The sequence below is a fragment of the Eleutherodactylus coqui genome, chromosome 7 (genome assembly GCF_035609145.1).
Source record: "Eleutherodactylus coqui strain aEleCoq1 chromosome 7, aEleCoq1.hap1, whole genome shotgun sequence".
Classification (NCBI taxonomy): Eukaryota; Metazoa; Chordata; class Amphibia; order Anura; family Eleutherodactylidae; genus Eleutherodactylus; species Eleutherodactylus coqui.
Window position 1 is genome coordinate 134,393,567 of NC_089843.1, and position 27,343 is coordinate 134,420,909.

At 42.9% G+C, this 27,343-nt stretch overlaps 1 protein-coding gene across 1 annotated transcript in view; it reads right to left on the reverse strand.

Moving 5' to 3' along the window:
• MGST2 (microsomal glutathione S-transferase 2) overlaps positions 1–23,740 on the reverse strand; it is a 34,500-nt gene extending 10,760 nt beyond the window's left edge. Inside the window, exons 1-2 of the mRNA XM_066573730.1 lie at positions 23,649–23,740; positions 8,736–8,835 (exon numbers count right to left, since the gene is read on the reverse strand). Of these exons, the coding sequence (XP_066429827.1) occupies positions 8,736–8,835; positions 23,649–23,706 (158 nt within the window). The 5' untranslated portion in view covers positions 23,707–23,740. The remainder of the gene's footprint in view (positions 1–8,735; positions 8,836–23,648) is intronic.
• Between the last annotated feature and the right edge of the window lie 3,603 nt (positions 23,741–27,343).

Sequence of the window (27,343 nt, forward strand, 5' to 3'; positions counted from 1 at the left end):
TTCAGCAAGAGTCTTCCACTGATCAACTTCTACCACATTTAGTATGAGTACTGGACACACCATTGGCTCACAAGAAATCTTTCAGTTTGGTAAAAGTTTCTGCATGTTTTATGCCAATGTAAGGGGCTAGCTTGAAAGGGTTAAAGGGTTGCCTGGGCAATAAACAGAGATAAACCAAAAGTTGTGCCAAATTCCTAAAGTTCACCAAAAATTGTGCCAAAATGTTGCAAGGTGTTTCTGAGTATGCCCAGTAAAGAATTCACAAGAGGACATCAAGACTATAAGAGGCTTTACAACTTTGCCACAAGCACAGTCCAGAGAGTGTGGTTATTAGTAAGAGGTGCTGCTGGAGAGGCCATTCAAGAGATGCCATTTTCTGCAGCGCCCTGATACTTCAGAGCAAGGTAGACTGTTTGGGTTATTGCCTCAGAGAACTGAAGAATTCAGCATCTGAGTGGGAAAGGCATTGGGTGCTGCTTGCAGTCTGCTGATGCTGCAGAGCAGAAAAGGTGATAGTCTGCAGATATAGTAGATACCTCAGGTGCTGGTGCAAGAGGCCCAGGTGGTCATGGACTGAGCTACCAGACATCAACTGGGCAGCACTTCTTTTACACCTTACAATCCACAAGCTGTAAGTGAGGTCAACCTCCATATAAACATTTGGTGTGCACATTCGTAGGGACTGGATAAATTACGACAGGCCTGTTATATAAAGATAAATGCTGCAGTAGGTAACACTTAAAGGGATTTTTAAACTTATGGGCTAAACACCATGGGACTGGTGAATCAGATTCTATAAAACAAATTACTATTGGATTATGCAGCATCCCCTTTGGCTAAGTAATACTCAATCAAATCCTTGTTGATTCATCACAGACATTTCACCAGTTACTAACGGAAGCCATTGCTTGAAGCCAGTAGGCAAGCTATGGCCCATACGGGGTAAGATCTGAAAAAGCTGAAGAATGAGGTGAAAGAAGAAGTTTGGGAGAAGAGGGTATGAAATTTGTAGATCTCATCGAGCTCCGTCCAACAGGCTCAAGTGTGGCAACCACCAGACCTCATTTCTGCTGAGACCACCACCTGCTGTAAGAAGCCAAAGTACTCCTACACATTGGGAAACAGACGGGCGAACCGACCAATAAGGATTCCAGTGTTGGCATTGTGGGGAAAGAGGCCACTTTGCCCGAGACTGTCAAAGTAAGGCAATACGCTGCCCTGAGGAGTCGTTAAATTAGAAACCCCTGCAGTCATGGGGCATACTGTGGGGGAGGTGTAGAGAGAATCTACAAGCCAATTCTCTGAGCATCTAATTGCTGGATGTCTGATAAATCAGGCTGAGTTCAAAGGAAAGGGGGTTGACTGCCTTGTGGATACATGTTTGCAAGTGACAACGATGCAGGAAGCCTTTTTCAACCAACTCTTCCAGGCCTTGATCAAACCTGAAAGAGAAACTGTATCAAGTTGACTGTGGGAACTCATTTGCTAGCTCCTGTCTCAGGACTTACCTGGATGAAACTGCAAATATGCAGCCAAGACATTGGCAAGAAAGACATTAACATTGTTTACAAACGCTTCAGAGATGATGATCTTGTGATCCTGGGCATGAATATATTGTGAGAACTGGACCAGATTATGTTTGCTAAATGAGGGCCCGGATGCTGGAAGCAAACAACACCCCACTGGCCCTGTAAAACCTGTTCTCGCCCTATCTCTCCGACATGAAATTGTTCTGACTCTGCCGATCAGGACAAACCGTTGACTAGAAGGAATTAAAGTTATACTAGAGCCGGAGGGGCTTGGTCAGATGAGCCAGAACTCCTTGGTGACCTGAATGTTAGCTGTGATTCAGAATTGATAAGTCCCGATACGCTCTGTCAGTTTGGAGGTCCGAAGATTTTACCCTAGAACACACGTCAAACACAAGGCCTGTGAGCTTAATCTGGCTCACCACCTCATTTTACGTAGCCTGCTGACCGTGCAGCAAACTAACAAGCACTCTCCCAGCCTGCAGCTCTGGTGCAGTAATGGTAGTGCAGAGTCCGTGACTGCTGACTACCCCCCACTGCCCACTGTCTGTGTGCACCATCCTGTGTGCAGCCCAGACACCAAGGGGAGAGAGAGACAGTCACAGAGTCAGAAGCAGCTGCCACTGCCAGACCGAGACTGCAGGCTAGGTGAGTGGAATGCCTGTAGAGATGCTGGCTGGCCAGAGGCCAATAGCGGGTTGCTATTACTACTTTGACTGCTATGGGGGTCACTTATTACTATGGAGGCCATGGGGACACTATTAATACTGGACCCACCATGGGGGCACTATTACTACTGGGGCAACCAATATAGTGAACTTTTACTACTGGGTTCACTATGGGGGGGTCACTATTACTACTGGGGCCACTATGGAGGGGTACCTTTTACTACTGGAGCCACTATGGCAGGTTACTTTTACTACTGGGGACACTATAGAGGTTACTATTATTGCTGGGGTCACTATGGGGGTTAGTATTACTATCCAGGCCCCTATGACAGCATTATTACTACTGGGGTCACTATTACCACTGTGACTACTATGGAGGCAGTATCACCACTGGGGCCACTACAATGGACATTATTATTATTCAGTCTTACAATTACAATTGGCCCTTTGAAGGCAATCATAACGCTCATGTGGCCCTTGATGAAAATGAGTTTGATACCCCTGCCCTAGAACCTGGAATAAAAGTTGCACAAGTCTATGTAAACCAAGGCGAAGTCATGAATAGGTAAAGAGTAAAGCAGGGACCTCAACTGTGTCCATAGAAGAAAAAGAGAGCTCAACACCCCAGTGGAATAAACAAGTTATCCTAGAACAAATGGGAGTTGATTTGACTTCATTCAGTGCGGAACAGATGAAGGACATTGAAGACTTACTGCAGAATATCAAACAGCGTTTGTCCAACATGCTGAGGATTTTGGGTGCACAGATGCTATTCTGCATTAAATACTAACTGGAAATATGTTGCCCATACATGAAAGGTATTGCCAGATCCCACCAAAGTTGTATCAAGAAGTGAAGAAGTTGCTAACTCAAATGCTGAATTGAGAAGTTATCCAGAGCAGCCAGAGCCCTGGTGGTGCTTGTAAAGAAGATGGGAGGGAGTATCCGGTTCTGTGTAGATTACCGTAAACTCAACACCTGAACCAACCAAGATTCCTACCCACTGGATTCAAGAGTCCTTGGTAAATGCAAAGTATTGACTTGACTCAGCCAGTGGATATTGGAAAGTGCCAGTTGCACAGAAAGACAAAGCTAAAACAGTGTTTATTCTACCAATGCGGTTGTATGCGTTAAACCGTATGCCACTGCGGCTGACCAACGCACCTGCAAATTTCAGTGGCTCATGAAAAAAAGTGACTTAGGGATCTCAATTTTGAAGCTACTCTTATCTACTGGATGACATATTTTTGTACTTTGCCACTTGCAAAGAGCATTTGAGGCGATTAGGGCAAGTGCTGGAGAGATTACAAGCCCATGGCTTGTAGATCAAGCCGAAAAATTGTCACTCCTTCAAGCGGGAAATCGAATACCTAGCCCACACTGTGTCCTAAGACACATTTCTGCCTTCTAAAGATAAAGTAACTGCTTACAGCAGCGGCCAATGCCGCAGACTCTACAAGAGTTAAAAGCATTGCTCAGCTTAGCTGGATATTACAGGCGTTTTATCAAAGATTTTGCAAAGATTGTAGCTCCTCTGAATGAGTTATTGAGAGGGATAGCTGGTGGTCCAAAGAACAGATCCATCTCCTAGGATCAGGTTTAAGAAGAGGCATTTCAGACACTAACAGAAGCCCTGACTGCAGCTCCTATCTTAGCATACTTTGACCAGCCTTTCCTGCTCTATACGGATGGCAGATTCTATGGGTTAGGAGCTGTACTGGTGTAAGTCCAAGATGGTCATGAAAAAGTGGTAGCATATGCCAGTCGGTCCCTGGGAGAATCTGTATGCAATTCCAACAACTGCAGCTCTTTTAAGCTAGACTTGTTGGCGTTGGTCTCTAGGTCATGACCGAAAAGTGTGCAGAGTGCTTGACCAGGGCTAAAATACAAGTCATGACTGATAAGAACCCGCTAGCTGACTTAGATACAGCTAAACGTAATAATAAGGGAGCTTTAAAGCACAGGTAGGTGGCTTAGCTTGAAAAATACAACTTCACCATCCAGTATAGGTCGAAGACAGAAAATGTGAATGCCGATGCCCGATCACTTGTGACACTAAAGATCCCTTTGGGAGAAGTAAATGACCGATTGTTAAGAATGGAGTTGCTACAGACAGCATGAAGAATCCTTAGGGCCCAAGTCTTATTGTTTTGTCATTTTCATATCGGTACTTGTTATATTTCTGTTTTCTTAAATAAACCTTGTATGTTTTTGGTAACTCCGTTGGCTCCATCATATCTGGAAGCCTGCATCACACACCATCTCTTGTGACACCAGTATTCCTCAACCTGTAAGTCAGGAGCCACATGTCGCTCTCAGGCCCCCTGCAGGTTGCTCCCTAGCTGGTGGCAGCACTAAGAACACTAGAGATGTCATAGAATTATTAGAATTTGTCACTAGAATCAAAACCATATCACTGACTGCTTTAGAGTATGTGTATATATAGATCAGCACCGGAATCCATTATTTTCAACATCAGTGGAATGCAAGAGTTCATCTATCCCAGAATGATCCATCCCAGTTGCCAATATAGTAAAAATAAATCACTGCAATGTCAGCACCTCCATCTGGTGTCTTGCATTAACCAACAACAAAAAGTGCACAAGAATGCCATATTCAAGGAATATTTTATTGAAAACACATTAAAAAATATCTAAAAAGATGAGTCACCATAGGAAAAATACTGAGCCATGGATGACAAACCCAAGACAAATGTCTCAATATATTACAACAAGAGGTCATACGTAGACTATCAAAGTGCAAGTGCAAAGTATTATAAAAAATAGTGAAAATGCATGGGCAAAACTAAGGGAGAAATACCTAACTCAGTTGTCTGGGTTGCCTCACATCATGGCGTCAGCCCTGATGTGTGTGTTGATGTATAAGCCTTCATCTGTGGATGGTGGTATGATATTAACCTTGTTACTTTATATAAAGCCCGACCAATGAAATTACAGAAACACAGCTGCAAATCACTAATACTTAGGCCCCTTGCACATGGGCGGAAATTCCGTGGCGGGATTTTCTGTAAAATTTCCGCCCGTGGCCGCTGCCATAAGATTGCATTAGAAAACGCAATCCTAGGCAGACGGCCGCGATTTGTCCATGTAAAATCACACGCAGAAAACAAATCGCGGCATGCTCTATGTCAGTGGTGAAGGGCCGGCTCCTCTCTGCGAATGCGCTCTCTGGCCGTCGGCCGGCGCATAGCAGACAGTGAAGACGCCCGGAGCGGGTGAGCCGCAGGCCTCTGCAGGGGCACGGGACCCGGCCGTCTGCAGGCGGCCTTACTGGGTATAATACGGGTACATGTGTCAGGGCATACAGACTCCTTCCTGTTCAACACCATGGAGGGTCAAGTCATGAGTCATGAGGGTGCTCCTACCTTGGGGTGCATTCACACCACCATATGCGTATTTTGGCTTGTGAAGTATTCTTTGTGTTTCTGCTTATCGGCAGTTTTCTTACATGCATAAATACACGGCGTATTTGTGATTGTAAAAAAACACAGAAATACCATTGATTTTGTGCATAGATATGTACTGAATATGCAAGCTCCCTGCGTATTCAGGCCTGCCCATTGATTACAATGCGCTATTATGGTGCATAATACAATGTAAGCACACACACGTAATAGAGAAATGGGATACCGGGAGTAATGTGGATCTTCTGGTCACCAACCCGTCCGCTGAATAACATGCCTGATTGGTAGGATCATGTGTCAATCAGGTCTTTTTAAACTTTAGATACCGTAGGATAGAATACACTAATTATGTTTGATGTTTTTAGAATTCATTGCTCTTTATTAATGGATGTCATTATAAGGGATGTATAGAAGAGGTGAAATGGGGTTATGTCTTGTGCTTGAAAAGGGCTCATTGGAGCTGAAATGTTGCATGTTTTATAAGTGAGTTCGGAGAAATGGGATAAACCAGATGGAGATGCTGACATTGCTGTGTTTTTTTACTCTGGAGTATAATCATTATGTCTAAAGAATGGTAAAAAAAAACATTTTCTGACATTCTGAACTAATTTCAGTGTATCAAAATTTTGGGGTGCAATCAATGAACTCTTACAGATTTGTTGGTTATGTTATACGTCTATTACCGATTTTTCAAGGATAAGCAGTAGTCGTGACATATACAGTATTTAGGGGTCCTTAGTGTACTGAGACCCCCTTTAACTGGTTATAAATTAAACATTAACCCTTTCCAATCTACTGTCTGACGTCTGAGGACATTCTGATTAAAGGTTGTACAGCTCCGATGTTGGAAGATGCCCAGCAGGGTATTCTTACTGTATATTACTGGCCGCTCTGTTATCGAGGGCCTCTCCCATACCACAGTACTGGCTCTAGCCAGCAGATGGCGCCATTGTATAATGTCAGAAAGAGAAAGCCCCCTAGGAAACCCTGAATCCAAAATTGGATTGCAAAGGGTTAATACATTCATTTGTTTTCCAGATTGTTTCTCACTTTTGATCACTTCTCACTTCTATGGCCATCACAAGACATTAACATACTAATTTTAATCAGTCATGGGCAAGGTGTTTTGACCATTTCCAGACATGACTACAGTTCTGTTGGTATTTGGACAACAATAAAGCAACAGATAATGTCATTTGGTTACTGTCTAGATAAAGTGTAGACACTACTTGATGACATTATTTGAATCAGTGTTGATATGTTCGTTATATTGTTATGGAGGCACAATAGCCTTTAACTCGTGGTAGATACTGAAAAGCTTCTATAATGGCTCATACACACAGCTGCACTACATCTCTGTGCTGCTTGAGCTGTATGATTAGTGCCAAGAATGGGATCAGCTCCTGTGCTGTGATATCAAAAAGGCCTTCCCCAAAGTTTTCTTTGGCAAAAACTTTTTAATCCATCATAGGCAAGAAATATACAGCTCAAGCACAGAGCATTAATACAACTGTACAAGCCCTAAGGAGATCTCATGTTCCACCTTTGACCTGGAAGCATTGTGTAGAGAAATGGAAACAATCTTTTCTGCTTGGTTAAAAATGACTTTAGTCAAAATCCAAAGAAAAAGAGGATCCCATATACACAGAGTCCACAAAAAAATGGAGCATACTGCAATTTTTCCTCCGCTTGTGGAAACAAATTGCAGGAAGAATCGATTTCCCATAGCATGCTATGGGTGCTATTTGCTGCGAATCCACGGTGTGGACACCCAAGGGAGGAGCCTTAAAAGTGAAGCTGTTTCCATCTAGACTAGTGTTTTTCCAACTGCAGTCTTCATGAGTGCTTTCATTCAGCCCGCAATCGGCACCAAAACATACTGTAAATTCTGCACAAAAATCGGCCGGGCCACCTGTGGATTTTGATGTAGGATTGCAAATTACCTAAATCTACCACCAATTCCACATAAATTCACAGTTAGCCGTATGCAGTGTTAGCACAGAGATTGCGCAGCTGCAGCTTAAAGTGCAGCTTGCAGTGCGTCCTGGTGAAATAAATCTTCCCATATGAAAGCACCCCACAGGGTCATGGTTCCTGATATCTTATAGAGTGAACAACTGTGGCAATGTATGAGGCACTGACAATAACTGCATCATATTGGCAATACTATGGAGATCCTGAAAACATGACCTGTTAAGGAGTTATAGTTACATGGTATGTTAGGCTGAAAAAAGACATATGTTCTTCTAATTCAGCCTATCCCCCCCCCCCCCCCCCTTCAATGTTGATCCAGAGGCAGGCAGAAAAAAGGCCAATGAGGTAGAAGCCAATTTGCCTTATTTAAGAGGAAAGAAATCTTCCTGACTCCATGTCTGGCAATTGGAATAGTCCCTGGATCAACAAACCCTCTGAAGTAATTAGTGACTATAATATTGTAATGCTCAAGTAAGGCGTACAGGCCTCTCTTGAATTCTTTGCCTTCAAGTTTGCCTTCACCATCTCTTCGAGCAATGAGTTGCATAGTCTCACTGCTCTTACAGTAAAGAACCCCCTTCTATGTCTGTGTGGAAACCTTCTTTTCTCTAGACGTACTCATGAGGACTGGAGTTCGGGAACTACTATCTTAGATGCTCTACTAAAATATCAGGAAGCAAAACAGAACATTGTTCAAAACAGCTACTATCCCTGCCAATCAGCTCTTCTCTGGACAGATGAGCTCGTGCATAGTGCTGATTTCTGCAGGAAGCAGACAACTCAGTTTCAACCACAGTGGTCATACGTGGTCCTACAGGCCAATCAGCCGTTGGAAACTTGTCCTGCAATTCCAAGCAAGGCCACTGCAGTGGGAATGGAGCTGTCTGCTTCCTGCAAAACTCAGCTCAGTACACCAGCCCAGAGAACAGCTGGTCCCTGGCAACAGATTCCTAACAATCTACTATTGATGACCTATGATGAAGATAGACCATGAATGGTTTACAAGTAGACAACCCCTTTACATGTCCACCATCATATAAAATACATTTTTATAAGCGAATCTTCCAAAGAATAAAAGCAGACAATAACTAATAAGTAATCTCAGGCATAGTATATTCTCTATTTCTTCCAATTACATACTGTGCTCTGAAGGTTCTTTCAAACTCTGGGTGACCACTGACAGCTGGAGGTATCACTTTATGCTTTATCCTGGATTTTCCAACAAAGCTGGCAAAATACGCTGCAATAGAACAATATAGAGATTAATAAAGTGTAAAAATCAGAGAAAAAGGCCAAACTTAAGGGCCATTGTCATGCAAAGATTCAAAAGATAGGTTTTGAGCGATTGTTTTGCATAAACTGCTAATGGACCACTAATGTCCATTAGCAGCTTATCACCTTCATTTGCATGTAAATGAGCCTCCTGGAGCTGTATGCAGAGAACAGCAGGTGGTCTGTTTTCTGCATTCAGCTCATTTGTTCTGCTGCGGGGCTGCAAGCTGAATACAATGTAATCAGTGCTTCTGTGAAGAATACAGTACTATGGACAGCAAACACAGCATGCGCTCTGTATTATCTTCTCTCCGGCTGAACAATAGATTTTACACCCACCTAAAAAATCATCATTCAGTGGAAGAGTGATAGATGGGTGCATTAACATACAACGATTATCGCTCAAACGAATTGCTATAATCTTTGTGTGTAAACGGGCCTTAAATAATACAGCAGAGTGCAGAGAAGGCAAAATGCTATATGGGAGAGCGGCAGGATTGTAATTTTGGATATTTTGGTCAAAATATTAACAAATACTTTGTGCTTATTATTTTATCAAGAAGCAATCTACCTTTAAAATGTTGGGTGCGCCCACAGGTCAGTGCTTTGTCTGGTACATTTAGAAGATGCAGCACAGCCCACCTGATCTTATAGTATGGGCATCACCAATAGGCTGTAAGCCTGCATGGTGTATTATACATATCTATGTAATTAGCACCCTAGTGCAAGCTCTATGTGCAAACATGATACTAAGCAGACTCCTACCCCACTCCCCTAAAGTATGGTAGGAGTGTAAGGGTGCCATTACATTGAGCAACTGCGTGCAACTTTCAGATAGTCACTTAGAAACTTCACTGAAGTTTGAAAGTTTTTACACGGAGTGCTTATTGCTCATTAGTTCTTCGCCAAGATATTGTTTATAGGGAGATGTCAATGCAAATTTGTTTGCAAGTTATTCAAATCAGCATGACTGCAACTTTACATCAGGTGACTTTTGATCAACTAGTTACTATGTTTTTTAGGTGAGCTGAAACTAAAGGACTGGTGAGCTAATTATGGCTAATCTCCCTGTTGGTGGCCATGTTTATAAGGAACAACTGTTGTTTCCATTCGCAGTCGCGAGTGATTATTCGGATAATAGTTGTTCCATGTAAAGCCACCTTAACCCCACTGATGAATCCTGTTTGCGCTTTAATGACCAACTAATTTTTCATTGTTTTTCATCGTCGCATTCCTAGAGACATTTTTTTCCAGCAGCAAGATTAACCCTTTCCAATCCACTGTCTGACGTCTGAAGACATTATGATTTAAGGCTGTACAGCTCTGATGTTGGAAGACATCCGTTGGGGTTCTCTTACTGTATATTGTCAGCCTACCTGCTGTCGGGGCCTATCCAATGTGTCACCTCATGCAGTACTGGCTTTAACCAGCATATAGCGCTGTTGTATAATGGCAGAAAAAGAGTAAGCCCCCTAGGAAAACCAGGATACAAATTGAACTGGAAAGGGTTAACAAAATCTGCATGGTTTTTATTTTTAACGGCATTCACCGTCCAGTATAGATGATATATGAAATTAATTCTACAGGCGAGTATGATTATGTCAATACCATATTTATCTGGGTTTTTTCTTTGCACCTTTTTCACGCTTTTTAAAAAAATTTATTGCTGCACTCAAAGACCCCTAACATTTTCCTTTTCGGTGTTATGTAAGGGTTCTACCTTTTTTTTTTTGCGGGATGAGTTGTACTTTTTAATGGTACCATTTGTTGATCCATACGACGTTTTGATCACTTTCCATTCCGTTTTTTTGCAGGGAAAATAGGCAAAATTAGCTATTTTCGCCATGACTTTAGTTTTTTCTTATAACGTGCACTGTATGGTTTAAATAATGTACTAACGTTTTTTTCTCTGGGTCATTACAAATACGGTCTTACCACATATGTGATTTTTTTTTTACAAAGTAAGGCCTCGTTCACACGAGTGCTGTTTTTGCGCATTAGTGGCGCGTGAAAAGAGCAATTCTATAAAAGCCAATGGTTTCCTATAGAAGCGTTCACATGAAGGAATTTTAGATGCACAAAATTTTCGCACCAATCAAAGACAGGACATACGTGGCTACAATGCCCACATCTAAGGTCCGATGCGAGAAAAGATAGGACCTGACCTATCTTTGGTTCGTGCTTTCCATAGACTTCTATGGGAGCTGGATAACACGCACCTCCAATCATGTGAACGGGCCAATTAAAATAGTTGGAATTCACCCATTCACGCGATCTTTAGTGCAGTATAGCCGTGATCTTTTCACGTGCCTATACTGCGCCAAAACAGCGCTCATGTGAACGAGGCCTTAAGGTGGAAAGGTGGGGTTTGGACATTTTTATTTTTTTAAATATTTTTTTAGACTTTAACTTTTTATTCTTGTCCCGCTAGGGTAGTTGAATATCACTAGAGATGAGCGAGCATACTCGCTAAGGACAATTGCTCGAGCAAGCATTGTCCTTAGCGAGTACCTGCCCGCTCGGAAGAAAAGGTTCTGGTGCCAGCAGGGGGCAGGGAGCGGCGGGGAGGAACGGAGGGGAGATCTCTCTCTCCCTCTCTTCCCCCCGCTCCCTCCTGCTCACTCCCGCAACTCACCTCTCACCCGCGCCGGCACCCGAACCTTTTCTTCCGAGCGGGCAGGTACTCGCTAAGGACAATGCTCGCTCGAGTAATTGTCCTTAGCGAGTATGCTCGCTCAGCTCTAAATATCACCATATTTTATCATTCTTCTAATACACAACTATACTTCAGTATAGTAGTGTATAACAATGTCTATTAGGCTCAGCCTCCGGCTGGCAGACTCAGAGGCTATATTCAAGCCTCCGAGTGCCATAGCAACCCAACGGGACCTGTGATGACATTACGGGGGTCCGAATGTGTGAGAGAGGGTGCGCCCTCCCTATCTCAATATTTTACATGCCACGGTTGCACTGACCATGGCACATAAAGTCTTAAACAGTGGGGATCGAAGGTTTTTCAGGTCCCTGCTGTTTGAGCAGGTGCCCGGCTATCATCCGACAGCTGATCACCTGCTCCCCCTTGCACAGGAGACCTGCACCAGGCTTCTGATGCAGTCACCGTAAAAAGACGGCTCATCAGAATGAAGCTTCCTAACGGCAGCTATCAAAAGTTGTCTGGGTGGTCGTTAAGGGGTTAATTAGTAGTTCATCCATTTTTTACACCTGCGCCCCCTCCACCATGTAGCATTTTGTTTTTTCTCATGCTGCTGGAAACTGGTGTTTGTACCTTAGTATCAGTAGCTTTGTCTTTTTTCTGTGATTTTTGAGTAAATTTGATTCCAATTTCTGAGATTTGTATATTTTACACTATTGTCTAATTGTCCATTGTCTGCTTACATTAAATCATGTCGTGATGTGTGATGCCTTGTTTAAAAATTTGAATAACTATTAAAAATCGCATATACGGTGCTACATGGTGAGCCAGGGGAGGCACTGTTATTTAGGAGGTTAACCCTGACACCCATTGATTTGCATTGGGGTATTCAGTCCATATTTTTCCTATTTTGGTCTGTATTACAGAAGTCAGTTTGAGATATTATTGAAGTCAATGAGATTGTGTAAATACATGTATATTAACTGCATATTTACCCAGGAAGGAGGGAGAAATCCATAGGACCTTCTTGTGGTTTTTTTTGCGCTTGTAAATGCACAGTGATTATGTACGCAAAAAAAACTCGCAAGAACATCAAAATACACATTGAATGTACAGAGTATCGGTCCATGAATACGCAAAGTGTAAATGAGCCGTAAGGGTGCCTTCTCATGTAGCAGATTTGCTGTGGATTTTGATGGAGCCCCACAACTACAGCACAGCCGCAGGGTCGGAGCAGACCCCGATCAGCTCTGTTAGTGACTACTGTCATTACAGGGGACATTTTTCCCGATAACAGGGGCTCCTATGGATGCTCCAGTTAGGGCTTATTTCGATGTGCGCATATCGGCCAGGTTTTCACACCCGACCGATATACGGTGTCTCTCTCTACAGGAGGAGGAGGCGGGCCAGGCCGGGAGCAGTGCACTGAGCTCCCGCCCCCTCTCCACTCCTTGTCACTGCTTGCAATGGGAGGGGCAGTATGGGGCGGAGCTAAGTTCCACCCACCCCACCCTCTTCTACTGCAACTAGTGGTGAGGGGCAGAGAGGGAGTGGGAGCTCAGTGCACTAGCTCCTATCCCGTACCGCCTACTCCCCCTGCAGAGAGATATAGCGTATAACGGCCGAGCGTGAAAACCCAGCCGATATATACGCACATCGAAGTAAGCCCTTACAGTGAAAAAGTGTGAAATGAAAAAAAAAAGACAATATGAATGACCCCCCCAGAGGTCTTATATGACATCATTGAGGTCATAGATGTTAAAAATATAGTTACAATAAATAAGTACAAATAAATTAAAGAATAAAATAAAAAAATAAAATTAATTACACACACACACACACACACACATATATATATATATTAACCCTTTGCAATCCAACTTTAGATTCAGGGTTTCCTAGGGGGCTTTCTCTTTCTGACATTATACAATGGCACCATCTGCTGGCTAGAGCCAGTACTGCGGTATGGGACATGCTAGAGAGGCCCCCGACAACAGAACGGTCAGTAATATACAGTAAGAATACCCTGCCGGACGTCTTCCAACATTGGAGCTGTACAGCCTGTACAGAATGTCTTCAGACAGCAGACAGTGGATTGGAAAGGGTTAATATATATACACATAAAATGACAGACTGATGACACTAATCAAAACTGTCGCTATATATAACCTGCTTTCCTAGACTATACAAATTAGATGTCAAAACGTCCGAAACAAAATGAGGAACACATTCCTGTACTTTATTTTAGCATAGATATATTAATTTTAAAAATACTTTTTTTGTAGCCTTTTACCCCTAAAACAGAAACAAATCTGTGAAAAAAGATATAAAACAGCCCTATATGTTCCGGAAAAAAAGTTGCTGAAAAAATTTGGGTATCTGAAGAAAAAAAAAATAGGGCCGTAAAACCACCACATTGGTAAAATCCCTAAAAAGTGTCTGGTCCTTTTGCACCAAAACACCCTGGTCCTTAAGGGGTTAAGGCTTGCTCTACATGGGACAACTATTGTTTGAATAATAACTCAATTAAGGAAATGTAAGCTGATAGTTGTTCTGTGTAAACACCAGCAGGGTGAGGAGTAATAATGAGCTCACCGGTTTCGCTTTGGTTCACCTGAAAATAGTTGCTGGTTGATTATCGTTTATCTTTTAACAACTAGCCAATAAACTTTGCAAGGAAGTGAGGGCTTGCAAGATATGGACCAGTCTGGGCTTGCAAGATATGGACCAGTCTGGGCTTGCAAGATATGGACCAGTCTGTGTTTGCGGGATACCAATATTATAGCAAAGCTGTGGCAGCATGTAATGATGCGGAAAAAAGCTTCGTTGCTGGCTTTGCATGAATATTTTTCGCTACAGAGAAGGAAACTTTTTGAATTTCTCTCTGTTTCTCCCCCCCCCCCCCCCCCCCCCAAGTTTTCTTTTCTGGCGGGGTCGAATGAGTGCTGTGGTTCTTTTTTGCTAATTACTGTGTTTGCGGGATATGGACCAGTCTGTGCTTGCGGGATATGGACCAGTCTGTGCTTGCGGGATATGGACCAGTCTCTGCTTGCGGGATATGGACCAGTCTGTGTTTGCGGGATATGGACCAGTCTGTGCTTGCGGGATATGGACCAATCTGTGCTTGCGGGATATGGACCAGTCTGTGCTTGCGGGATATGGACCAGTCTGTGCTTGCGGAATATGGACCAGTCTGTGCTTGCAGGTTATGGACCAGTCTGTGCTTGCGGAATATGGACCAGTCTGTGCTTGCAGGTTATGGACCAGTCTGTGCTTGCAGGATATGGACCAATCTGTGCTTGCGGGATATGGACCAGTCTGTGCTTGCGGGATATGGACCAGTCTGTGCTTGCGAGATATGGACCAGTCTGTGCTTGCAGGATATGGACCAGTCTGTGCTTGCGGGATATGGACCAGTCTGTGCTTGCAGGATAGGGACCAGTCTGTGCTTGCAGGGATTGGATCATGCCTCCTCCCACATGTAATAAGTTTTATTATATTTTGCCCTTGAGTGTAGCCCTGCATGGACCGAATCATGCCTACCCTTATTATATTATTACAAGTTCTTCCAATGACGTGTTCTCTATATTGAACCCTTTAAGGACGCAGACGCGTTTTTTCATTTTTTTCATTTTCATTGTCAGTTTTTCTCCCTACTTTCAAAAGATCATAATTCTTTTATTTATCCATCAACATAACTTTCTCGATGGTACTGTACAATGTACTATATGATGTACTGAAAACCCTTTTCTTTACTTTTATTTTATTTAACAATTAATAAAACTTTTAAAACTAATTTTTATATTTTTTTTGTCCCCATAAAAGTCATGAACTTTTAATGGTTAGATAGCTCTTGCAGTATGATGCAATGCCATAGCATTACATTATACCGCAATCTTTCAAGCCACACCACAGGCATGGCTTGATAGGCAATCTGCAATGGCAGCCCTGCGATATTTCAAAAGGCCCTGAGCTGCCAGGGCAACTGAATTGCAGCCCGCAATTTCATTACGGGGGGGGGGGGGGAGGGGTTAAAAAAATGAGTTGGTCATTAAGGCACAAAAAGGCTTCAGTACTAAGGGGTTAAAGAAAAGGCAGCAAGGGCTTCAAAATTTGTAAATAAAACACAAAAAGAGTGATGGAATATGGGGGAAGCCAGTGTATGAATTGTGTTGTAATATGCCAATGTAAAATTGGGGTTCGAACTCGTGTTTCGCTACTACTGGAAAAATGGCAACAACATTCTTGACAAAACAGCAATAAAGTTGAACATAAGAATATACAGTTTTGCTGAGGTTTTTGGCACTTCTTTGAATTCCACCTATTATGTACTCTGCTTGTACAACATGATTGTAAATTAATTGTTCAGTGTAATTGATTAAATTCAAGTCTTCAGTGTTTCTTGATCTGTCTTTCGCATGAAATGAATATTTGTTTGAAATCCTATTTCGGCAGCTTTCCTTTTCGTGTGTCGCTGTTATTCTTGACAATGAAAACATTTATTATTTATATGCCTTTTGTTTTCATTTTTCCATTCTACACAGGTTTTGGCATATTGTATGCACATTAATCATTTAACATATTCTGCATGTGATGGGACTAGTTTGTAACATATTTGAAAATTAAAATAGATAAGCAATAAATAAATATAAGTGACTCTTCCAAAGTCTCTGAATTTAAAATCACTAATCTCAAGTCACACACTTAAGAAACAGCATACTTGGTTTTACAGACAGCTAGTGTGGACCCCCTGTGCCAGCAATCATACAGGATAAAGCAGACAATAAAGTCTCAGACAGGCGACCTATGATACAGATACAAGTACAGAATAAAGGGCAGACAGTGAAGCCAGAGATAGGAAAGCTATCCTGGATAACAGAGACAAACACATAAACAGGATCTGATGCAAAGTCAGGAAGGAAGCAAAAATACAGTATAAAGTAGACAAAAAGTCAGAGACAGGTGATCTATGTATGCTGGATGTCTGAGACAAACACACAACAACACTCAGGCAAAGAGAGAGGGATCCCCTGCTCAGCTAAATAGGCAGGTAATAGCTATTTACCTTGCAGCTGGGCTGAGAACACCAAGCAGGGTTAACTCCTACAGTGCTGATAGAAAGTAGAAGCAAAGAGTCCATTTATACAGGAGAAGCAGAGTGATGCCTGCGTCTGCCTCTAGCAAGAGGGTGGCAGACATGGGTAACCGACCTAATACTTGGAATGCAACACACACACTCAGGCTCGCACAGTCACTTATGTTTGCTTTATATAGCTCTTATCTGTAAACCTCCCCCACCTTCTCTGTTTGGAAAGGACACAGGAAATTCCACAGATGCAATGTATCATACGCCGATTGGGTAACCCCACCGTTAATTATTCACCTGTGTAAAGCAATGGAGATTGAAACCCACAAGCAGACTATATGTGCTTTTAAATAATACAAAGTTTTATAATTAACCCTCCAATATACCCTCTCAGCACAATGTATTTAACCTCTAGGAAAAAAAACTATATATCTATAATGTATAAGATAAATAAATATGACTTGATATAAGACACAAATATAAAGAAAATAGGGAAAGATGCACTCAGCATTTCCACCAATCTCAAGTCACACACTTAGAAAACAGCACACTTAGAATGCAGCTCGCACACTCACTTAGCTATATATAGTTCTGTTTGGAAAGGAGATCAAATCTGTTTTTAAGAGTCATTTTGAAAGTAATTTTGACCTACAGTAAACTTCACCACATCTTGGCAGACTGACAGCTGCTAGTTGGGACCTGTTACATCCAAGCTGGATCACACAAACACTTTGTTCGGAAAATATGTAATAATCCTTCCAAAAGATGGAAATACTAAACCAAAATACCAATATTGGAAGTGAACATAGGGGAAAATGGAAATCTTACTCTAAAGTTCTAATAGAGAAAAACCCTGGTCTAAAGGTGCCTGTCCATGGGCATTGCGACATCCTGTGGTAGATCTCCATCACGTGAGCCGCCGCCTGGGAGCAGGAGCCAGCTGACGGATCTCCATGGTGAGCCTATCTAACAGATAAGCTCACCGCGGACAATCACAGCAATTCACAGCATGGTGCGATTTGCCGTCCGCAAGCAGAGAATCGCTATGATTCTGCACTTGTGGACAGGGGGGCGGCACTTTCCATGGCAACGCTACAGAAAGGGTTCGCTACGTTCACCGCGGCTGGATTATTGCCGCAGAGAAGGCAATGCAGAAAACGCCCGTGGACAGGAGCCCTTAAGCGAGGCAATCACCCTAATAAGGGCAGGCCCACATCAAGAGATGTTTAACCCCTTCCCTCCACATGACCTAAGGGTACGTCATGGCAACGGGGTACTTCTCGCTACTGGATGTATCTTTACGTCACGTGGATAGCACAAGATCATAAGAGATCTCACGCTATCCTGCAGCGGGAGCCAGCTTTCACTGATAGCTGGCCTCCCACTGTAACAGCGGGGGTGCATCGGAGATGTGACCCCCACTGTTAACTCCTTCCCTGCTGTGATTTATGTAGATCGCAGCATGGGAAGGGTTCACAGAGGGAGCGTGATGTCATTGGGCTCTCGTGATGTAATCGCAGAGAGCCCGGCTGGTTGCCATGGTAACCTGTATTAGAACTACCTATGATCACTATAACAAGCGATAAGGCATTGCAGGAGAGAAGTCCTGCAATGCCTTATCATTGTGATCATCGGTGCTATGCTCTAAGTCCCCCACAGGGACACAAATGGTGTAAAAAAAAGATAAAAATAATGTACAAAAAAGAAAAATGTATAAAATTCCCCTTTTTGTGCTTTTTTTCATATTAGCATAAAAACATGAAAAAAAAAATACATATTTGGTATTGTCGTGTCATGTCGATAACAATGTGTACAATAAGTGGAACATGCTTTTTATCCTACACGGCAAAAATCGTAAAAAAAAACCCCAGTAAAATACTGAGGCAAAATGCAAATTTTTAGCATTTTACCTTCCAAAAAAACGCAATAAAAGTGATCAAAAAAGCCATATGTACTCCAAAATGGTACCAACAAAAACTACAGCTCGTCTCGCAAAATGTAAGCCCTCACAGAGCTCCGTCCATGAAAAAATAATAAAAGTTACAGCATTTTGAATGCATCAATTTAGAAAAAAAAGATTAAAATAAAAGGGGTTTTATTGCAGAAAAGTGGAAAAACCTAAAAGAAGAATTTTGGTATTGTACTCGTACCGACCCGCAGAAGTGTCATTGTATCATTTATGCTGAATGATTAAGGCCGCCTGCAGACGGGCGGAAATTCCGTGGCGGGATTTCCCGCGGAATTTCCACCCCTGGAAGCTGCCATAGGATTGCGTTAACAAACGCAATCCTATGCAGACAGCCGCGATTTGCTTGCGCGAAATCTCTCGTGGCAAACAAATCACTCACCGGCCGCTGGCCCCGCTCTGCGCATGCGCCGGCAGCCGGCACATGAAAGAGCCAGGGGCTGCGGGAGCTGGTGAGTGACACGCTGCTCTCTGCAGACGCTCGGGTCGGGTCCCGCTGCGAGAATTCTCGCAGCCGGATCCGACCTGGCCGTCTGCAGGCGGCCGAACGCTATAAAAACAACAATCTATGGCAGAATTGATGTGTCTTCTCTCCCTGCTATCATAAAAAAAAAACAATAAAAGTTTTACAATATAGTCAATGTACCCAAAATTGGCACCAATAAGAAACACAATTCGCCACGCAAAAAACAAGCCCTTATACGGCCGCGTCAACGGAAAAATACAAAAGTTATGGCTTTTGAAAAATGGAGATGAAAATCCGCCAAAAATCATTGCGTCCTTAAGCCCAAAATAGGCCATGTCCTTAAGGGGTTAACAGTAATAGCCAAAACTGTACAGGAAGTAGATGCAACTCCTCAAAAACAAGTTAGGACACCAGAGACTTATTTAAATGTAGGGTGACACCAGAGAGATAATGACAAGACCAGAACTCCCCCAAAAGAAGAATAACTGACAACCCTATCGGAGGAATGACAGCGCACATGTGCCAGCTCCACTCTCACATGGACCGGGTGAAGCCATGATGCCAGTCTGGATCCTTTCTGTGTTGGGGCCGTTGCGCCACGATATTGATGCAGCCCACATTCTGTGATAGGACCGTACTCTGAATAATGTATATATCCATTTAGGCTTGGAAACACAAAATTTGTTTTTATGCCGGCATTTATTTTATAACGTACAAGTGGTTATACGGAATTTCCAGCAATTATGGATCACTTGTGGATTTGGGTGGGGTTCAGTTTTGCTGTTTCAATCTCTGCAGCTGTGGTAGACTAATGAAGCCTCACCCTGTGTTCCGTCTCTGACACACTAATATGAGGCACGATTCAAGGGCTCGAGCTACAAGAATGATCCTGGCACAGGCATGAGATATGAAGCGTAAGAATTTCCTCGCAGAGAATCTTGTTTTCTCTCGAAATGTTTCTGTAGAGGAATAACGAGGAGGAATTTATGACTTAGACTAGTGTTTTATATTAAGCTGCTCGACTGCTTTTTAGCTCATCTGCATTAGATGGGAGCTGTGATCTTTGACAACAGTTTATCTATAGTGTCTAAGGTACAATCCCTTCACATGAATGGGATTGAGCTGCTATACTACACACAGCCGCTATTCCATGTATGGCATCATGCCAGCTAGTAACTGAAGCTGAATCAGTGGATCGACGTCGATACCGAGCAGCAGACTCCCACTGATCAACTATTAATGAGGATAGGTCATCAAGAGTTTAGTCCTGGAAATCCCTTTAAGTAGAGGTACATTATCAGTATATTTACACAATGCATTTTCCTACTGAGGACATAAGCTCATGGAAGATAGCGTAAAAAAAGTGTGACCAATGCTTCTTAGTTTGTTTTTTTTTGTTTGTTTTTTTTAAACTGACATTTTTTATGGGAAACAGGAAGCTTTTTAGGAACAACAGTTCGTTTTTTGATGGATCTTTTATATTTGTTTTCAACCATGTGTCCCGGTTTCCAATGCATCCATTTGTGCTGCTTTGCTTTCTTAAAGGTGTTAATTGTTAAATTGTAGTTTGAGGCCTCTTTCATACGAGCGTATATCGGCCGCCGCTTTCACGGCCAGCTGATATACGCTACAATCTGATGCACTGGATTCCAATGCATCAGAACACATGGCCGTATTCCCGCAGCGTGAAAGCGCCCAGCTGGGCCAATATAGCGCCAAGTGCTTTCACGCTGGCCTGCAAAGATAGTCCTGGAACTATCTTTTGGGCCGGAATACGTCGGCTGCTGCATGGGCTCCTATGGGACAGCGGGCAGAGAAGGGAAGTGGGAGGGAGTTTAGCAGTGTGACTGCTAAACTCCGTCTCTCTTCTCTCCTCCTCTCTCCTCCCTTCCGGCTGTTTGCAATTAGAGGGGGTGGAACAGGGGCAGAGCTCCTATTGCTGGCTGCAGACAAGGGGCAGGAGCTTAGCTCTGCACCTGCCCCATCCCATTGCAAACAGCAGGGCGGCAAGAGAGAGGAGGTGAGCCGGCGAGGGGGTAAGAGGGGGAGGTCCAACGGCATTGCAGCCTCGATGTATATGCATCGGGGCCTGTGCCATCTAAACAGGCACAGAAACGTTAGATTTGTGCACCCGTTCAGACATTTTTACGGTGCCGGCGGGCGCACGAAGAAGCACCTATGGCCGTGTGAAGGAGACCTAGGTCTCAGTTCACATCTGCACCTGTTGATACTGTTGTTTGGCTACCATCATAGGAGTCAAACAACGAAAATCTCAGAACCGCCTGACACATACAGCGCCTGTTGGATCCTATTGACCATAATGGGGACTGTCAATTTTCCATCATGTCAACTGGTATTTTACCAGACAAAATAGTGCAGCATGCTACATTATTTAATCTGAGATTTTGGACCAGATCTGCAATGGAGTTCCTGAAAGTGGACCTTTCAGCCAGTGCTCGATGAATGGCTGTAATTGGTTCATCGAGCACTGGCTGTAATTGGCTAGGTGTCAGCCAATCAGAGGCAGTGATTCCAGGAGGCGGGGATTTTTCAATCCCCGGCCAGAAGAGATAAAGAGAAACTGTGCCGGAGACCCGGGAAGAAGATGCGGCCGGGCTGACAGTGCCTCCAAGGTGATGTTTACTGGTTTGTTTGTTTTTTCCTGCAGTTAGGGCTTAGGTTATGGCTTTGACAGTAGACCGTCAAAGTTGCATCACACCGCACGAAAATCGCGTTTTCCGTACGATGCGATGTAACAGAGAGGAAGGCTCCACAGGGAAACATGGGCTACAAAACCTCACGAGTCGCGGGCATGTCGCCGGACCCGCAAGGTTTTTGTATCTGGATGTCGCATGCTACAAAACATCGTGTGTGTGAATTAATCCATAGGAAAGCATGGACTTCACATACATGCAATTTGTAGCATTGTCGCAACGCGACAAAATCAGGCAACCTTGTCACCTATGTGAAGGGGGCCTAAAAAAACTTTTTGGGTCCGGTTCTTCATAAAGGCAGAAAATAAAATCGATCCTGACAAAAAACTTGACAGATGGAGACAATGGACACTTTGAAACATGACCAAAGCTCCATTGAAAACCAACAGATCTGTTAAGGGATCCAACTAAAATAAATGAAACAGACAACAGGATGTAAAGACATGATGTGAACAAGTCCTTACTGTGTCAGGCACTTCAGAATGTTCCATCAGTAAACGGACTTTACTTTAGGCCTCTGGTATACTTCCCATGTGTGTGAGTTGTGCCTGAGAGTCTCGGGAGAAACTCACATCGGACAGCACATGGACATGTGTCCGTGTGCTGTCCCAATTACGGACAGGCAGCAGATTGACATGCATTAATATGTCCTATTTGTCATCCATGATACAGACAAGAATAGGACATGCAATTAGTTTTTTCATACAGACCATTGGTCTGCATAAAAAAAGTCAGTGTGCCCGTCCTCATAGGCCTATAATGGAGCCATATGCTGTCTGTGGATTAACACAGAATACAGTCCCAAATACACTAGTGTGCCGGGGGCCTTAGAAAAATAAAACATGTGACATGCATGGTACGGAGTGTTACGAAGAGAGCAACCTCAGAAGAACAGATAGTACTGTAGTTTATCTACCCACTATGTACAAAAAAAGGTGGCCACAGACACACAGATTAAGTTGTGTTCACTTTGGCGTTGGAGGTTCCGCTCAGAGCCTCCATCACTGACTAGCACAAAAATCGAAGACAAAATAGCTCTGCATGTAGTGCTATTTTGTCCATAAAAATGCCAGAATACATAACTGCACAGAATAGAACCCATTATAGTCAATGTGTCCCACTTGGCGTCATTCCGGTCCAGCGTGAGCCACAACCGGCACTTCAGCTTTTGCCATTGTTTGGCACTTTGAAAAGAGCTGAACAATGGAAAAAGGCAGTGTAGGCCGGTGCTAGTGTGAATGAGCTCATATTTAGGCAACTGCAAAAAGATTCAAAAGCTCCTCTTGGGATGGCAGTCATGGCTAAAGTCGTTCCAGCTTAAATAATCGCCATTTTCTTGCACCCATAGCACTTATCTTTTTCCAATACATCATAAAGCAGTTCGACAACATTGTAAGAAACCATATTTCTCCCTATTCCGAACCATTAAAACATTTTTTTGGGTATATTTTAATAGCCTTTGATGCCATATTTCAACCTGAATCCATATTACATCCATACCATATACAGTATTAATATATAATGGTGGGGTCATTTCCTTCCAATCTGAATAAGTCCCAATGGTGAACAGATACCCATCATCTACAGGATGTCCGTTTATTCCATTTATCAAATACCAGTCCACCTGGATAAAAAGGGAATTACCAGACACTGTGTTGATGGTTAGTAAAAGCTTACAATGCAGAAAGAAGAGCCAGCAGAATCAATTATCTACTTTTCATCAGCACATCTGCTCTAGAACCTTTGTGACCTGCTGGCGTCAGTTCTTCACTACTACATTCATGTGCAGAGATATATGAAGAATCTGCTCCCTTCACCAACTACCTGTACATGCGGAGATGGCACTGGCAAACTTCAGGGTAGTTCATGACTTCACAGGTAGAGTCGAGAACTTACCTTGTTGGCAGGCAGATAGCACAGAGACAGCAGCAAGAAGGACTATGTCAGAAGCCATGGTACAGAAGAGAAGGAGTGAGGTAGAGTGCAAGGGGAGCAGACTCTCAGCGACCTAAGGACAACCCTCCAGTTCCGTACTCTATGTTAACTCCTTGACTGCTGGAAGGCACCATATGTTACCGATGATATTGTTTCCTTACAGGGATGATGATGTCATTCAGTGGGTAATTCTCCCAGTTTTGAAAGATAAAATTAATTAAAACAGTAAATTTGTAACAAGTTATAGGAGCCGACAGGAACATTCTAATGTGTTTTACAAGTAAAAAGTGTATATTTTTTGTTATGGAGATTGCTAACATATTAATAGATAGTTACATAATTTGTAGTCTTAAAAACAACATAAACTATCCAGTTCAGCCTATTATCCTGCAATGTTGATCCAAATGATGGCAAAAATCCAATGATGTAGAAACTAAATTACCTCATTTTAGGAAGAAAATTCCTTCCCAATAACAAATCTGGAGATCAGAATAATTCCCTGGATCAATGACCCATCTCCAGTAATCTAGTAACCATAACCTCTAATATTATACTTCGGAAAGCCGTCCAGGCCCCTTATGATATCTGGTAGTGAGTTCACTTTCTCAGGTTTACATAGTCTTATAGATCTCTAGTAAAGAACCCCCTCCTACGTTGGTGTAGAAACCTTCTTTCTGTTAGATTTAGAGGATGCCCCCTTGTTACTCTGTCCCTTCATATAGCTATATACAGGGGCATAACTAGATTCAGATGTGCCCTAGGGCATATTTTGGACTTTCCCAATCCCCCTGCTTGTTGCTTGGATGCACTGGTCCCTGTATATACATATTGTAAATATCTAGTTTACAGACATTAATTATAGTACAAAACCTGTGCCCCACATGTGATGTGATTTCTCATTCAAGTCTTTCACTTTTATTTTTCTTCTCCGTCTGGCCCAAACTGCTATGTTAACGTCTTTCAGCCACATGACATCTATGCAGAATTTAACACAGACTGTCTTATATTTAATTTTGCCCCAAAAGTGGCACAGTATCTTATGTTTTTTGGGGGGTGGGGGGTGGCTGTATACTCACCTCACAGCCAACGTCTGTGTCCCCAGTGATGGTCTCCCCTGTGGTGCAGCAGGCTGCTCTGCAATCCTCCCTGCTGTCATCTCTCTCTGGTAAACGGGGCTTTGATTTCCCCTGCCTCCAGCAAGTAAGAGCTGTGATTGGATCGAGCGCCAGCCAATCACAGCTCTTTAATACAAACACTCCATCAATAGTGCCTCACGTGGTAGGAGTACTCTTTTGTGCCTCCACAGAGTAAGAGTGCCCATACAGTAATAGTTTCCATTTTGTACTCCCGCACAGTATGAGATCTATGCTGAGTCCCCATGCAGTAATAGTACTCACACTGTAACTTCCATACAGTAATAGTGCTCCCATTATGCCCACATATACTATTAGTGCCCCTATTCTGCCCTACATACTAAAAGTGTCCCATGCAATAATGGTGCCCACATAAATAAATAGTGCTGCCTTTACGCCCCCATATAGTAACAATGCTCACATTGTGCTCCCATATACTAACAGTGCCTCCACTGTACTCCAATACAGCAATAGTGCCCTCGTTGTGCCCTCATACACTAATAGTGCCTAATACAATAAAAATGCCTCATATAGTAATAGTGCCCTCATACAGTAATAGTGTATCCATTGAATCTTATATACTAATAGTTCCTGCTTTGTGCCCCTATACAATAATAGTGCCCCCCTTGTGCCAATTAAAAGAAAAACAAAAAAACTCACCTAACTGTTTCCATCTTACTATGCCCAGAGCTTGTCGCAAGCAGTGGATTGCAGTGAAGTCATTGCTATGTTGAAGCCAGCCAGAAGACTGACAGCTCCCAAGTTCTGGCCAATGTAAGTGTCTAGGCAGGGAGCCGATTGCTCTCTGTATCCCCCTTGGTTTCACCTGGATCCATGTGCTGAGGTCAAAGATCCAGTTGAAAAGTGACAGTCATCTGGGGATCTCAGCTTATCCTCAAGGCCCAGCCGTATCACCTGTGATCGCGATCATTTAGCCTCTGGTTATACATATTAACCAGGTAACCTCTCGGTCGCCTTTTTATAAACTAAATCACCCCAACTTTGATAACCTCTCTGGGTATCACTTTACTTGCCTGCCTTTGAACCCGCTCAGGCTCCAAAATGTATGATGGCTCCATGTTGAACAGATGCATAATATGGCACCAATAGAAATCTGTGTGCCCAAACTTTAGCTCTGTGTGTCTTGTTCTGTTGCATGCCATAATATGGAGATATTCTTCCATTGACTTGCCTAGAATACGGTTCCTTACAGAGACAGCCTACAGCGGTACACAGCATGTGTCACACATCTGCAGGGACACTGAGTGGCATTGTGTAGTCTCTGTGCACATGGCCTCATCCTTGGATACATAAGACCTAACATAACCCTGAACTGAAAATTAAACATGTCTGTTCCACTTGGCAAAGACGTGGGTCAGGAAGGGTATTGTTTCTCCTAAAGGAGAGCATCAAGAATGTGAGTGAGGAGACTTATAAGGCCATTCATACTCCTCTGGGAAATATGCAAATAAGGAAGATTGAACAATACCTCTGCAGCGCCACCTATTGGAAAGCAGCATTCCTGCTAGTCAATGTTAGACTCTTTAGACAAACCACATAACAATGACTGAGAATGGAAAACCCTGAAACAGCTGCCTGTGTACGGTATACTGGCTTTGTTTTTAATTCCCATTCATTATTATAAAGTTTGTCTAAAGAGTCTAACATTGACTTGCAGGAATACTGCCTTCCAATAGGTGGCACTGCAGATATTTTGTTCCATCTTCCCCATTTGCATTTTTTCCAGAGGAGCGTGAATGGCCTTAGAAGTCTCTTCACTCACCTACTAGATGCTCTCCTTAAGGAGAAACAATACCCTTCCCGTCTCACATTTACAGTCCTCTCATTAGCAGAGTCAGAAACCTACTGCTAACTGATGAGGGTCAAAACAGAAACAGCTGTCTGTGTATGGATTCTGATTTGGTTTTCATTGCTCAGTCATTCTTATTAGGCTTGTCTAAGGAGTATAACATTGACTTGCAGGAATGCTGCCTTCCAATAGGTGGCGCTGCAGAGGTATTATTCTATCCTCCCAATTTGCACCCGGTAAAGAAGCACTGATTAAAGCTATCCAGTATTTTCATATATGTTATTAATTATAAGAATGTCATGTGTGGATATAGATAAACCTAATAACAGATTGAATTACACCAAATAATACTACTTATGCTACATCTTCTGCGTTCATGTAGACTTCATGATCTACCTACAGAAAATATGATGCAACCATAACCATTGCTAGTAACATATTGGTGAACCACAGAGGTCTGAGCTACCACTCCCAGTTTCAGTCTTAGCAACAACTTATTAAACCAACTTGGGCAGAAAATGTGCTTAACTACTCTTTCATTTATTAGCAGGATGGAACTTGGCCTATGATATATAGTAGAAAAAATGAAGGAAACATCAGAAATGATCATTTATCACTTAGCCGGCAGCTGCCTGATGCTTATGACCAGTAAGACTTGATTTGTGTTTGGGACACTAAGTTTCTTCTGACTCGGTTGTGTCATGGCCAGTTTC